The sequence below is a fragment of the Symphalangus syndactylus genome, chromosome 1 (genome assembly GCF_028878055.3).
Source record: "Symphalangus syndactylus isolate Jambi chromosome 1, NHGRI_mSymSyn1-v2.1_pri, whole genome shotgun sequence".
In the NCBI taxonomy this organism is placed as follows: domain Eukaryota; kingdom Metazoa; phylum Chordata; class Mammalia; order Primates; family Hylobatidae; genus Symphalangus; species Symphalangus syndactylus.
The window spans coordinates 37,381,385-37,394,927 of NC_072423.2; the positions used below are offsets into that span (position 1 = coordinate 37,381,385).

Consider the following 13,543-nt stretch of genomic DNA (forward strand, 5'->3'; position numbering starts at 1 on the left):
GTTAGGGGGTGAGGAGGGGAGGGGAGGGGGTGCAGAGGCGGGCACCAAACCTTGTTGCCCTCAGGGCATAGGTAGAGACCCATTATTGCATGTAAAAGATAAAACAAAAAACTCTCCACTTCTGGGTAAAGAGCAGGAAACTGTCCCAGCCCCAGGATTCTATAAGAGTACCGTTAGAGGTATCCTACCAACAACTCATCACAGATACAGGGCAAAGGCTGGCTGCCATCGGAAGAAAGGGAAGAGAAAGCTAAGAAAGCCTTATGCCCTAGGCCCAGGCATAGAAAGCCCCATTTAAGACTGAGGTCTTAGGACAGCAGGTAGAGAATCCCCTATCTTCTGCCACCAGCCTAGCAAGTACTGAGTAACAAACAGCAGCATCTACTGCTGGGAAAGATCAAGGGCATGGATACAGACCCTGCTCTGGGACCCAGGTATGCAGAGCTCACTGAAAGCAGAAAGTGGAGCATGAACGTTGAAAAACCTGTGGCACTTCAGATCCCAGCAAAGCAGAAGACATCATTAGAGGATGTGGTACACTGAAGGTAGCCACAGCAACAGCAAAACTCAAATTTAGCACACCTTCTGAGTGAATCAGCTCAACCTCCAAGCCTGCCCTAAGAAGAGATGTGCCCTAATTTATCATAAATAGTATTTGTCAGTCTCTACAGTTCTACACATGATGTCTAACATTCAGCCAAGCATTATGAGACATAAAAAGGCAAGAAAAATATAATGTTGTCAACAGACAACAGACCCAGACTCAGTGATGACTCGGATGTTGGAACTGTCAGACTGGGACTGTAATTATGATTTATCAGTTTCAAAGATCTGGTGTGAAGGTCACCTAAGTAGGACCCATAGGGCAAATGCAGCCCACAGCTTGTCTTTGTACGGCCTGTGAAATAAGTATGTTTTTTACATTTTTAAAGGGTTGTTTAAAAAAAAAAAGAAGAAGAAGAAGTTACAGAAACTATATTGGGACCCACAAAACTTAAAATATTTACTACCTGGTTCTTTATAGAAGACATATACCAATCTTTGTCCTAGGGGAAAAGGTGACAACATATATAAACAGTTCCAGAGAGAGATGGGAACTGTAAGAAAAAATAAAATGGGAATGCTAGAAGTAAAAAACATATGACAGACAAAGAATTGCCATGACTGGCTCATTAGTGGGCTTGTGAAAAACATCTGTGATCTTGAAGATAGGTCAGTAGAAATTATGCAAATAAAAACAATGAGAAAAACGTGAAAAATGAGAACCTAGCATCCAAGAGCTATAGGACGATATCAGATGATTCAATATACATGTCATTGGAGTCTCAGAAGGAGAAGAGAGAAAGAACAGGTCAGAAGAAATATTTGAAGAGATAATAGCTGAGAATTTTCCAAAAATACTGACATCAAACCACAGATCCAAGAAGCCCAGAGAACCCCAATCAGGATAAATCCATTTTTTTAAAAGGCATTATATTTAAACATCTGAAAATCAAAGATAAAAGAAAAAACACAGTCTTGAATTCAGCCAGAGAAAAAAGAAACATATACAGAGGAACAAAGATAGTAACAGCAGTTTACTTGACAGAACCTAGGCAAGTCAGATAATGAAGTGACGTCTTTATAATGCTAAAATGAAAAAAAAAAATCTTACCCCTAAAAATGTCTTTAAAAACTGAATACAAAATAATGACATTTCAAACAAAACTGAGAGAACTTATTGCTAGTGTGTACTGTAGACTAGTTAATGGAAGTTATTCAAACAGAAGAACTATCATATCTGACAGAAACTTGGATCTACAAAAAGAAATTCAGAGCTCCAAAAATAGCAAAAATAAAGGTAAACATAAAAAGCTTTTTCTTACATTGATTCACTGTATAAAATAATTGACTGTCGGAAGAAGAGGTCCTCAAACTTTTTCTGTAAGTGATCAGATTGTAAATATTTTAGTCTTCACAGGCCGCATAGTCCCTGTCACAACTATTCTACTCAACCATTGTAATTCAATGGCAGTCATAGACTATGTGTAAACAAGTGGGTATGGCTATGTTCCATTAAAACTTTATTTACAAAAACAGACAACAGGCCAGATTTGGCCCACAGGCTATAGGTTGCCAACCCATTTTGTCTAAAATAAAAAATAGTAACAATGTATTATGGGGTTTATAACATGTAAAAGTAAGATGTGTGTCAGCAGTAGCACAAAGGATGAGAGGAAAGAATTGGAAGTTGGCACATATGTGTGTTGGGAGATAATTTTCCAGAGATTTCATCTTGTGAGCAAAGGCACTGACCTTTGCTCTAGATTATCTTTTCAAAGATGTTTGTATCTCCTTCTGGAGTAAGATAGGCATGGTTACTGACCATTCTAAGAGATTCGGGTTCCGTAAGCTCAGGATTCTGTCCTTTAATATAATTTACTGCATGTGCAGGTGTTGTCTGACCCTTGTCACATCACCCTGAGCAAACTGGGGCTTGGGGAGCCAGTGTGGTAATGCAGATGCTCTGATCACTGCTGTTGCTGTGACTAACAAACTTCCCTCTGTCTCTGACCCAGAAATTTCTCTTCTTCCTGGACCCATGAACTATGGACTGGATAACTTGTTAACCAGGGTACCATTTCACTTTCCACAGTTCTTCACAATGTCAAGTAGTATAATATTATTTGAAGGTAGACTGTGATAATTTAAAGTGTATAGTATAAACTCTAGGGCAACCACTAAAAAAAAATGGAAATAGAAATATAAGTAGTAAGCCAAAGATGGAGATAAGATAGAAATTGTAAAATTATACCCAGTCCAAAGGCAGGCAGGAAAAGCAGAATAAATAATAGTGGAACAACAACAAAAAAATAGTGGAACAACAACAACAAAAATCCATCCATGTATTTAAATCCATCCATGTATTTAAATCCATCCATGCCAATAATTAAATCAAATGCAAATAATCCTGATGCCCCAATTAAAAGACAGAAATTTTCAGATTGGATAAAAAGCAAGACCTAACTATGTGCTATCTATAAGAAACCCACCTTAAACATAAAGAAATAGATTGGTTAAAAGCAAAAGGATGAAAGAAGTTTTACTACGTAAGCATTAATTTAAAAAAAAAGGGCAGGATGACTATATTAATAGCAGATAAAGTAGACTTCAACACAGGGAGCATTACCAGGGATAAAGAGGGACTCCATGTAATGATAAAGAAGTCAATTCACCAAGGAGACATAACAACCATAAATGTGTACACAACAGAGCTCCAAAATGCATGAAATAAAAACTGATAGAATGGCAAGAAGACACAAACAAACCCATAATTGGAGAAGTCAACACTTCTTTCTCAGTAATTGATACAACAAATAAACAGAAAATTTGTGATGATATAGAAGACCCAAACAATACTAACCACCAACTTGATGAGTTGACATTTATAAAATATACCACCCAACAACATCAGTGCACGTGAACCATTCTCTAAGAGAGACCATGTATGGGGCCGTAAAACAAACCTCAGCAAATTTAAATGACATAAGATCACCTAGAGTATAATCTTTGACCACAGTGAAATTGAACTATTGAATAGAAATCAGTAAGAAAGATATCTGGAAAATCTCTGAATACTTGGAAATTGAACAGTACACCCATGTGTCAAAAAGAAGTTTACAAGGGAAATAGAACAAATTTAAAGTGAGCAAAAATGAAAATGTAACATGTCAAAATTTGTGGGACCCAGCAAAAGCTCAGAGAGAAATTTACAGCCTTAAATAAGTTAATGTCTGCACAGCGCAAAGTGCTTTGCACATGGTAAGTGCTCACAGAACGTTAGCTCTTGCTGTTATTAGGTATATATCAGTACCCTCATTTACAAAATGACAAAGTTGCCACATTATCATTATTGGTTCCTATGCAGTAGATGCTGCAACTTTGTCACTTTGAAGATATTATAAGGAGAGGTGGGATTTAAACCCAAGCAGTCCGACACCAGGTAAGTTCTCTAAACCACTGCATCATGCTACATATAGATGTTGAGTGTTTTACAAGTCACATTGCTAGTATCAGAGGCAGGACTCAAATCTAAGCCTTCTTTGAGTAGCTTATTATCCACTTTACCACGATGTCTTTTCTGATTTGATCTGTCTTACCTCACAAATTATACTGTGTCTTTCTTCAAGAGAGAAAATGGTATCATCTATTTATTTCCCTGGTAAATCCTCGGGAGAGCTCCTCTGCTGAATGGATTGTCAATATATGTATTGATTAAAATACAGTAACTTGAGGGGAAACTCAACAAGTCAATGAGGAAATATATATGTATTTTACATGTTTATTGTTGTCTTAAAAAATAAAAATAAAATAAAACTTAGCTGTCTGCTTCTACCTCTTAGGAGAGTGGCCATTTTTAGCAAGCATGTTTGCCTGACGAGCACATACTAGCTCCTTTTTGTCCTCCTCTACTCCACAAAAGCTTCTCATTTCTATTAATCTGTGATCTATTAATAATAATCATTCACTTGTTTCATGACCGGTGGTTAAATGTGATTTGACATTACTCAAAGTATACAACTGATTAATCAGTATATGACATTGGGCAATCACTGTTCAAAGCTAATAGCATAATGGAAGGTAATATGCTGTTCTTGGATTTCATGAGTTATAGCCAAATATGGTAGGTAGAGGAGGGTTGTAAAACATGCGCTGTGGAAAAGTACCTTCCTTTGAAAGGTTGTCTTTGAATTACACTGACAAAGCATTCATCCCCACTTTCACTAAAGGTTTACTTAAAGTTTTTCTGTTATTGGCTGTGTCTCATGCAGAGATTTTCACAGGAATAAAAGTTCATCTATTTTAACGGTTTTAATGGTTGCTATACAAATTGATAAAAGCCACACATCTGTTGTAGTCATCATCACTAAAAGTACTATTATATGCAAAATTATAACCTGGGAGTAGGAAATAGAAGCTCTTATCTTTGAATTGTTTCACGTTCTTCGCTGGTGTTGCAGTCAGACAACATCTGAAAGGTTTGGCTAAACAACTTACACCTTTCATTTAGATATCTCCTATTTGAAAAACTAAGCTAGTGCTCCATTTTGCTTTGTAGGAATTGCCGGAGACATGATAAAGTAAGAAGAAATACCTGAGCTAGAGTCCTACTCCTCCCACTTGCCTGGGTCACCCCAGTCTAGTTTGTCTCTCTGATCCTTTTTATGGTTCTGTAGGACAGAGATTTTTATCAGCCTCATGGGATTGTTGTGAGAATTAAATAAATAGTATATGTACAGCACACAGTTCATGATAAACATTCAGGATAGATTTGTTTCCTTCGGTTTTGATACATAAATTATACTTCCCCTCTGCAAGTGGTTCTTTTATCATTTTCTAAAATCCGTGTGTGTTTTAATGCAAAAACATGGGAATGTCAGCTTTAAAACATACAAATGAGAACCAGTTTGAAAAAGGAATTTAGTTAGAAACCCAACCTCATGCCTACTCTGTAGCTCTCCCTGGAAATGGAAATTCCTTGTGGCTTAGAGGAAAGCCAGTATAGGCCACAGAGTCAACAAAGCAAAACTGTCATTGCATTACTTTGTTCTTGGTGGTGTGACACATAAGTACGCTCCCTTTTGTTGGTTTGCCATGTCTTTGAGTAGTAAGTGAATACTGTGAGTTCCCTTTAACTCTGATTATGTGCGTTTTGTTATCTCGATTAGTTATTATCAAAGCGGATGGCTGCACATGCCCCAGAGATTGTACTAACAGTTCATCCGTAGAAGCATGGAAAGAAAATATTAGAGCCGTTATTTATTCATCTAAAAATAAGGAGATTTAGTTTTACTAATAGTATTGGTCTTTACAACCTTCCAGGGTCTGTGTCAGCCTCAGTACTCCAGATATCCCGAGAGAGGAGATAGGAGTTCCTTAACTTTTAGGGTTTGGCATACATGCACTCACCTGTTCATTCACGTAAAGCTTAGTGTAGTATACGTGTTCCTGGTTACAGTATCTAGATTTAGTTAAACCCTCACGAAATAGCGTGTTTCCCCACATACTGAAGGTGATAGAAAAATATAAGCACATATGACAAAAGATAATGGCAGAGCTGACATCCCCCTCCTCCTGGAACAAGTGCCACATTACAAGGGAAAAACACTGATGAACCAGTCTAATCTCACAGAAAGTGGATCCATAAAAGTTATCAGGAAGACTGTTGGCACTATGGATTTAATATTCACTGTAATAAACGATGCATCTTACCGTGGGTGAATACTGCGCTTGCTGATGGTCATGTGAAATTGCTGTGATTAGTAATCTGTAATTACCCAGATTATTTTCAATGACATTTTAATGAGTACAAAAAACGTGTTTTGTATCATTGGTTTTTTTAATCTAATTCATTTTATCTTTATCTCATTCTTTTAAATTTATTTTATGAACATGTTATAATATGTAAAACATTAGTGCTATAGTATATTGCATGATTTATAAAGAACTAGAATATATATTGCAAGCACATCCTCATTTTTTTACTTGTAGATGTATACAACCTGAAAAGTTTGGAAACCTCTGGTCTAGATTCTGGCTGATCATCAAAATCACCTGGAGAGCCTGATGTATAATAGAAGGTCCTTGACCAGGCCCTGGGATCAGAATTTCACAAGGCTTCTCAGCTACTTCTGATGATCAGCCGTGCTTGAGAACTACTCCTTGTCTATATGATCTACTGCTGTAAACAAAACAAAAATCCAGTAGTGAAATATCAGCTTTCAGCACATTAGAAAGAAAAAAAAATTCAGTAAGCCTCAAGCATATGTAACATCTGTCTACTTTTTATCATTTTTTTATTTTTTAGAATGTGTTTTTAACAGATATGCTCCTACTTTTTAAGTATTTTTTTGGTCAAAGAATATACTATGCATAGGTGTTAGGTTGACCCATATGAAATTTCTAACATTAAACCATTTTTTTACCAACAAAATTGGCATTTCCTATGGTTAACCAATTATTTTCTCAGAAAAACTATGCCCAGTTTACAACCTGTGAAGATATTTACACAAAAGGAAAGCATTTATTTTGTGTATTCATTGTTGCATATTTTTAAAATAGGATTTTAATCTATTACAATATGTTTTGCTATCTGTGTTGTGTCTTTCTTCAAATATTTATTCACTATATTATAAAAATCAATTTTTGGACCTGCTTTGTCTAAACTCTGAACAAAATATTAATCCCAGAAACGCAAAAAGAACTTAAAATCCGACATGGGGAAGAATGAGGCCCACAGGAACATACCGAAAAACCAACTTGTGGACAAAATAAGCAACTTGCAAAGTAGCTGGTGGTGCCAGCAAACTGCTTGAGATAAAGAAATGGTTTATCTAGAATCACAAGCAGTGTCACCAGCCATGAGCTGCCTTTGTTCTCACTCATTGCCACAGAATTGTGAGGCACATGCTTGTTAATGGCTGTGGCGCCAGCTAAGTCTCTTTCCCTTCCAGAACAAATGCATTTAGTAGCATTTGTGTAATATAGTGTACTTTCCACTAGAATAGGTAAGAGAAAAGTTACTGTACTCTTAAACAATTAGCATTTAGGAGAGTAATTCTGAAAGAAAATGCATAAAATCATTTGTGAAGGATTGTTTGTAACTTAATATATTTTACCTATAAAATAGAAGACATAAAAGGTAATGCTCAACTTTACAAAAACACAATGATTTTTTTATATTTTTGCATGTCTGACTATAAACACCTAAATGTTATTCTCTTGAATTTAAAAGGGATCTGCAGTCTTCTTGATTTATGAACATTGTGGTTTTAAAAATAATTTGCTGAAAAATGATGTTTTCATTTTTTAGTGACAAATATTTAGGGACCGTGTATTTGCAGAATGCTACTGTGTTAATATCTTGCTGCATACTTTGGGTTGTGCTATAATATGAAGCAAAAGGAATTATAGGTTGTTATTTGTTATCCCTAGTGATCATGATAAGGGAAATGTGGCTAAATTCATAGATAATTTGCAAAACATCATTTTAGCCATTAGTTTCAAATTCTTTCCTGTTAAGCCGTTTTGAGAGAGAGAGAGAGAGAGAGCTAATATTAAGCTTCAAAAGTGGTAGGCTTTAGAGTTTAGCCTTCTCTCCCCACTTTCTGTTGGATACTGCTCTATAAATGAAATACAAATGCAAGGTCAGGCAGCACAAGAAAGAGTAGAATTCAGGAGGCTATTTAATTCACAGAATGAATAATCAGCCCTGGATATTGAGGGGTTGCCTCTGATTCGGCTATCAAACCCAATGGAGAGCAAACTGCGTTTAGGAGGGCTAGTGAATTAAAAACCAGGTCACTGTAGGAATGGAATCATTATAGTTTGACTACCATGTAAGAAAGGCGGCTACTAAAAATACATTTCATACCTCTTCTTGTTTAAAAAATAACACTTTACATTACAGGTGATCACCTTCTTTAGCTCAAGGTTGCTGCAAGCTGGAGCTGAGCTGTCAGTGGAACGGGTCCTGGAAATTATTAAGCAAGGCATCGTTGCGCTGCCCAAAGACAGACTGAAGGTAAGAAGGCTAAAGAAATGTCCACTTGACACTGCCGTGTCCTTGATGTAAATGTTAGTGTCTTAGCAGACCCTATCCAGAATCATGCTGCTTACCCAGTACATAGACTAGAAGGACTCCTCAGAACTGTGACAAAGGTTTCTGACAGCTTTTCAAAAGAAGCATTAATACTTTCATGCCACTGCATATCCTACAAGTAACCATGGCATGTACTATAATTCATATACTATTAATAAAAGGACACCTTATTTTTTTAACCCAGTGAAACAAATTCGGCCTTAAAAGTATCATCAAGAGTTGATGGGAAGGTGGTGATGAAGATGATCACAACAGTAGCTAATATTTCCATGGTGTGACTCGGTGCCACACATTCTAAATGTGTTATATCAAGCTCATTCAGTCCCTACCACAGCCCTTTCAGGTGGGTAGTGGTATCATCCTAATTTTTCAGATGAGGAAACTGATGTACAGTGAGGTTAAGAAACTTAGCCAAAGCCATACAACTGGAAAATGATGGAGCCTGGAGATTAAAAACCAGGAAGTCTAGCTCCAGAGCCCACGTTCATAATTGCTGCACTGTTTACTGTGTGCCTGGGATGTAGTAGTGGAAAGAGATGCACTTCGTGGAGAAGGTGGGGGAAATGCTGTATTTGAAGAAGGCATTTACATCTGTTTGATAGATGTATTCCTGAAGCAGTCTCACAATATAAAACTCATACTTCAAGACTAATTATCCCATAAGAAAAAGATGTAAAGAAGATCCTTTGGGGAATGCATGAATGTACAGCATTGCAGCTTACTTTTACTTTACTGTTCTTTTTAGTTTTTTCTTCATTAGCTCTAATTTTTTAGAGTGCTTTCACCTAAATTACCAACATAGGGAGTCATAGTGGATATTTGGCCTTCATAGTGTTTTGTCACAACTCACGTCTGTTCCAGTGTTACTGTTTTTGGGGGTTGTATTTTTCAGCACTATCACTAGAACCACCGCTTAATGAATGCTTGAGAGAGATTGTTGTAGGATATAAAAATATTTTCAATTATAATAACAGAGTTTGTAAAATAACAGCACGTTAGTCATCATAATCACTTACTGAAGTTCCACTGTACATAAACAACAGTGAGACTCACACGGTACTGAGCAAAGATGGCAAATGTTCTGTTTATCAGCCAAAGTGGCACCACCATGTGGTAATAGCATAAAAACAGGTTACAGTTCACTGGGCCCTCCAGCTTGGATGTGTTCCTATTCCAGATAATTTTTTTAAATATAGAGAATTCATATTGTTTCCATTTTTACATAAAATAAGACCTTGGTTTGTTGGTTGGTTTGGGGGTATTTTTGTGGGATTTTTTTGAACTATTTCAAATTTATGTAAACTGTACCATGTGAACCAGTACAAAAAAATCCATGAAGATTAAAGTGGCTACTCCCAGGAAGTGATGGATCTTGGTGTGTAAGCTCAGTCAAGAACAAAGTAGAAATATCGAGGCCGCCAAAAAAGGACACTGCAATGGAGTCTGGGGAAGGTTAATCTTGTAGTTCACTGTAATACTTACCTTAAAGCAAAATGAATTACAGTGTGCAGGCTAAGTGCTGGAATGTAAATATTTGTTCATTTATTATACTATGTTCAAAAATAAAATGTCATTTATATTTGAGACAGTGACATATAAACAAAAATGTAACTCTTTTCGTTTTTCAGAATTATGGCTAAATAGAGAAAATAATTGATCTATGGTGGGTCCCAGGCAAGTTGACTCTGATTTAGAGCAAGATCCTACTGAGGCCACCAAGGTCATGGGTAAATTTCTTAAGAGGGCCAGTTAATTTGGTTCTGGAACATAGCAAGAAGTTGTACTCCTGACCTCAGCTTGCCATCTCACTTCATGGTTGCAAAAGGATAGAGGATGGATGATTCAGTTAAAAAAAAAAAAAAAAAAAAAAGACTATCACCAGTACTAGAAAAGATTACATTTGCTAAAATTACATTTACCCACAGATGGTGAGCCATCCTAGTTGGTTTAAATGATAGCATATTATTACCACAGATGTTACTAGAAATAAAAGGCTGTTTATCCTTACAATCAAGCCTTATCTCAATTATTTTAATCATCTTTTTGGATTGAATGTTTATAATAAAATGAATCACTTAAAACCTCTGGAGTTTAATTCACAGAATACCACAGTATCTAAAGTCGATTGAAAATTCAAGCTGTGTTGAATAATGTTTACATTATACTACATGACAGCACATTATAGTCTTTGGAGTAGTTTACTAATATATACTGATAAAATAATTGTCGGGTATGTAATAATAGTTTCATACATGATATTGATGTGAAAGAGTTGGTTTCAAATTGGAAATGCTGTCTTAATAAGCCCTCTATGAAAATGTGGAATAATATATACTAATTGATTTGTTGTTTGTTAAAATATATAAATTAAACACTTAGAAACTCAGAATTCTTTACTACTACCTTCTGGGTTGTTAAGAGGATCACAGTGCTCCTTACTCATGAGAAATTCACCAGCTAATATCAGCTGAAGCTGATGAGCCAAAAGTTTTAGACGTTTCCCTTGCATTGTAGAATTGAAGCCAACTTTGTAGAAGTAGTATTCTTCCAATTTTGGGCAAGTAAACAGTAAGATCTGGAAGCCCATGGAAGAGTAATTGACTTCCAACCAAATAAAATATTTTTCAATCAAATATTATTTGACATAGCCTTCTAAAATATTTGTGTAATATCCTATGTGGGAATACCTACTCTTTGGATAAATCTGTCTATATAGTTAAACAACTTGGCTGTTCAGAGTAAATAGCATTAATATCATTCTAAACATTCTCTTTTTACTGGTATTCTGTGAAGTCTGGGAAAGGCAATACCAGGTAATTATTTTTTCCGGAGCCTCTTGCTTAAACAGAGACCTAAAGAACAGGCTCTGAAATCCTGAGTCGCTTATTTCTCCTTTAGGGTTTGGAAGGAAATAAATAAAGTTAGTATGTCCTCTGGGAGCCGACTTAGAAGCCGCAGCTCAAAGCTCTCACTGTCTGTATCCGCAACAGGGCATGTTCCTGGCTCGCATTTTGCTTACTATGGAGCAATTTGAATGTCATGGTGATGGGTCAGAATTCATCCAGATCCGTGCGTGTTCTCATACCACTACCACCTCAGATTTTATTATGTTGGGCTCTCAAGTCCCCTCTTTTCTTCAGTTTAGTGAATTATCTATGTCATTTGAGGATTAAGAATTTTACCGTGTTTAGTGTTTGAAAACTAGGTAGTGCTTTTCAAGGGGAAAATGTGGGGGAAGATAACTTACCTTTTAGTGTAAATAAGAAAGTATGGAACAACATGTTGACATTAACCAAACTTTTCATTTACTCAAGACACTTGATAGGTCATAGGAATTAAAAGTAATTACCAGTTTCACACTAAAAGATTTTTAAAGCCTTTATTTTATATCCACTTTTTAGAATACTTTCATGGTTGTTTTTAGTTGCATAAAGAAAAATATAAAAAATCATATTAACTGAAATTTCAAGAGGTTTTTCACAGCTTCTTAATATTGACTTGCTTAAAACCTTTCCCCTTGCTCCTATTCGGGGTCTCTTCCCTATCTCACCCTAAGCATCTTTCGTTTCTTTGTCAGTTCTCTATCCCCAGAGCAGATTCCTGAGTGCCGTACTGGGAGGGCCCCTTGGGGTCCCACAGGAACAACCCCCATGTGTCCACAGTCACTCTCTTCTGCCTCCCCACACATCCACACTCCTCGTGTATCTCTACCTGTGGAAATATGAATAGCCAGCATCCTCCCTGTAACACAAAAGTACTGTTAGATCCCAAACCCTAGAAATTCTCATTTCTCATGTCATTCCTTCCCCTGCACATTGCCACCCTCCCATGTGGCTTCTCCACATTTCCCCCACAGTCTATTGCTATAAACTCCTAATTGGGGTCTCCACTTCCGCATCCTTCTTCCTCCCCAGGTGTCCTTATCCCTGTTGCCGCCCTTACACCCTGCTCTGATCTAGCACGCAAGGCACTTCATGGCCTAGCTCCTGACTTAAGTTGTGTTCTTTTTCCTCCTACGGATCCTGTGCTCCGACGCTGTCAGCTGCTGGCCGATCGCCAGGTGGACAGAGTCCTTGCATGCCAGGCCTTTGTGCATGCAGCTTCTGGGTTCTCACAGTTTCATGGCTTGTCTGTCAGGTGAGCCGATCATGCTCCCCGCTTTCTATGAAGCCCACTCTGATTCACCCATGCACACTCGGTGGTTTCTCCACATTTCTATGGCACCACATATGTCTCTCTATTACAGCAAAAACCATCCCCCAGCACACCCATCTCATTCAATACATATTCGTGGGGTAAATTAACTTCTCCACTCTGCCTCTGGATTCCTATTTCTCTCCTTCTTCTCAGCCAAAATCTTGATTTCTCCTTTGGTCCTTCAACTCTCCTTATTCACTGCACAGCATTAGTGCAGAACATTAAAGGAGGGATTCCCAGTGAAGAGTGAGGCTTTTCTCCATGGCTTGCTGTCCCAAGGCCCCCTCAGCCCAGGCTCTCTGGTGGAAGACTAAGGGTCTCTTACCGCTAAGCTTTCCCTGCTAGTTGGTTTTCCTGTATTTGGCCCTTCTCCTTCTACCACCCTTCTCCTTCTGTCCCCAGATTTGCTTCTCAGGATGTATGCACCCACCTGTCCCTTTACATTAATTTGCATCATCATCATCATCACCAATATCACCTATAATATACAAGCAAAGAATCTCTTACAAATGTGGTTTGTTACTTCCTACTGCAGCTCGTTATTTTACCCCCACTTTGACCACAACATTGCTAGGACGTTGGGGAAACAGAAGTATGTAAGACACCACCTCTGCCCTCAGAGGTGCCCTTTCAGGAGAGAAAGGCGCCCCCTTGCATTGCAGAGCTGAATAGAGCAGGGCACTTTATGCTGCGTGTCAAATGAAT

General features: G+C 37.4%; 1 protein-coding gene across 22 annotated transcripts in view; it reads left to right on the forward strand.

The window, feature by feature from the left end:
* DYM (dymeclin) overlaps positions 1-13,543 on the forward strand; it is a 400,594-nt gene that overhangs the window by 338,009 nt on the left and 49,042 nt on the right. For 16 of the 22 annotated variants that reach the window (XM_055299796.2, XM_055232593.2, XM_055232653.2 and 13 more), the window contains one exon: positions 8,450-8,563. The exons of 3 other annotated variants lie outside the window; for them this stretch is intronic. In XM_055299796.2, the coding sequence (XP_055155771.1) occupies positions 8,450-8,563 (114 nt within the window). Of the gene's footprint in view, positions 1-8,449; positions 8,564-12,683; positions 12,779-13,543 lie in introns of all 22 variants that reach the window. 3 more of the 22 variants (XM_055232612.2, XM_063639615.1, XM_055299766.2) reach the window with 1 other exon arrangement.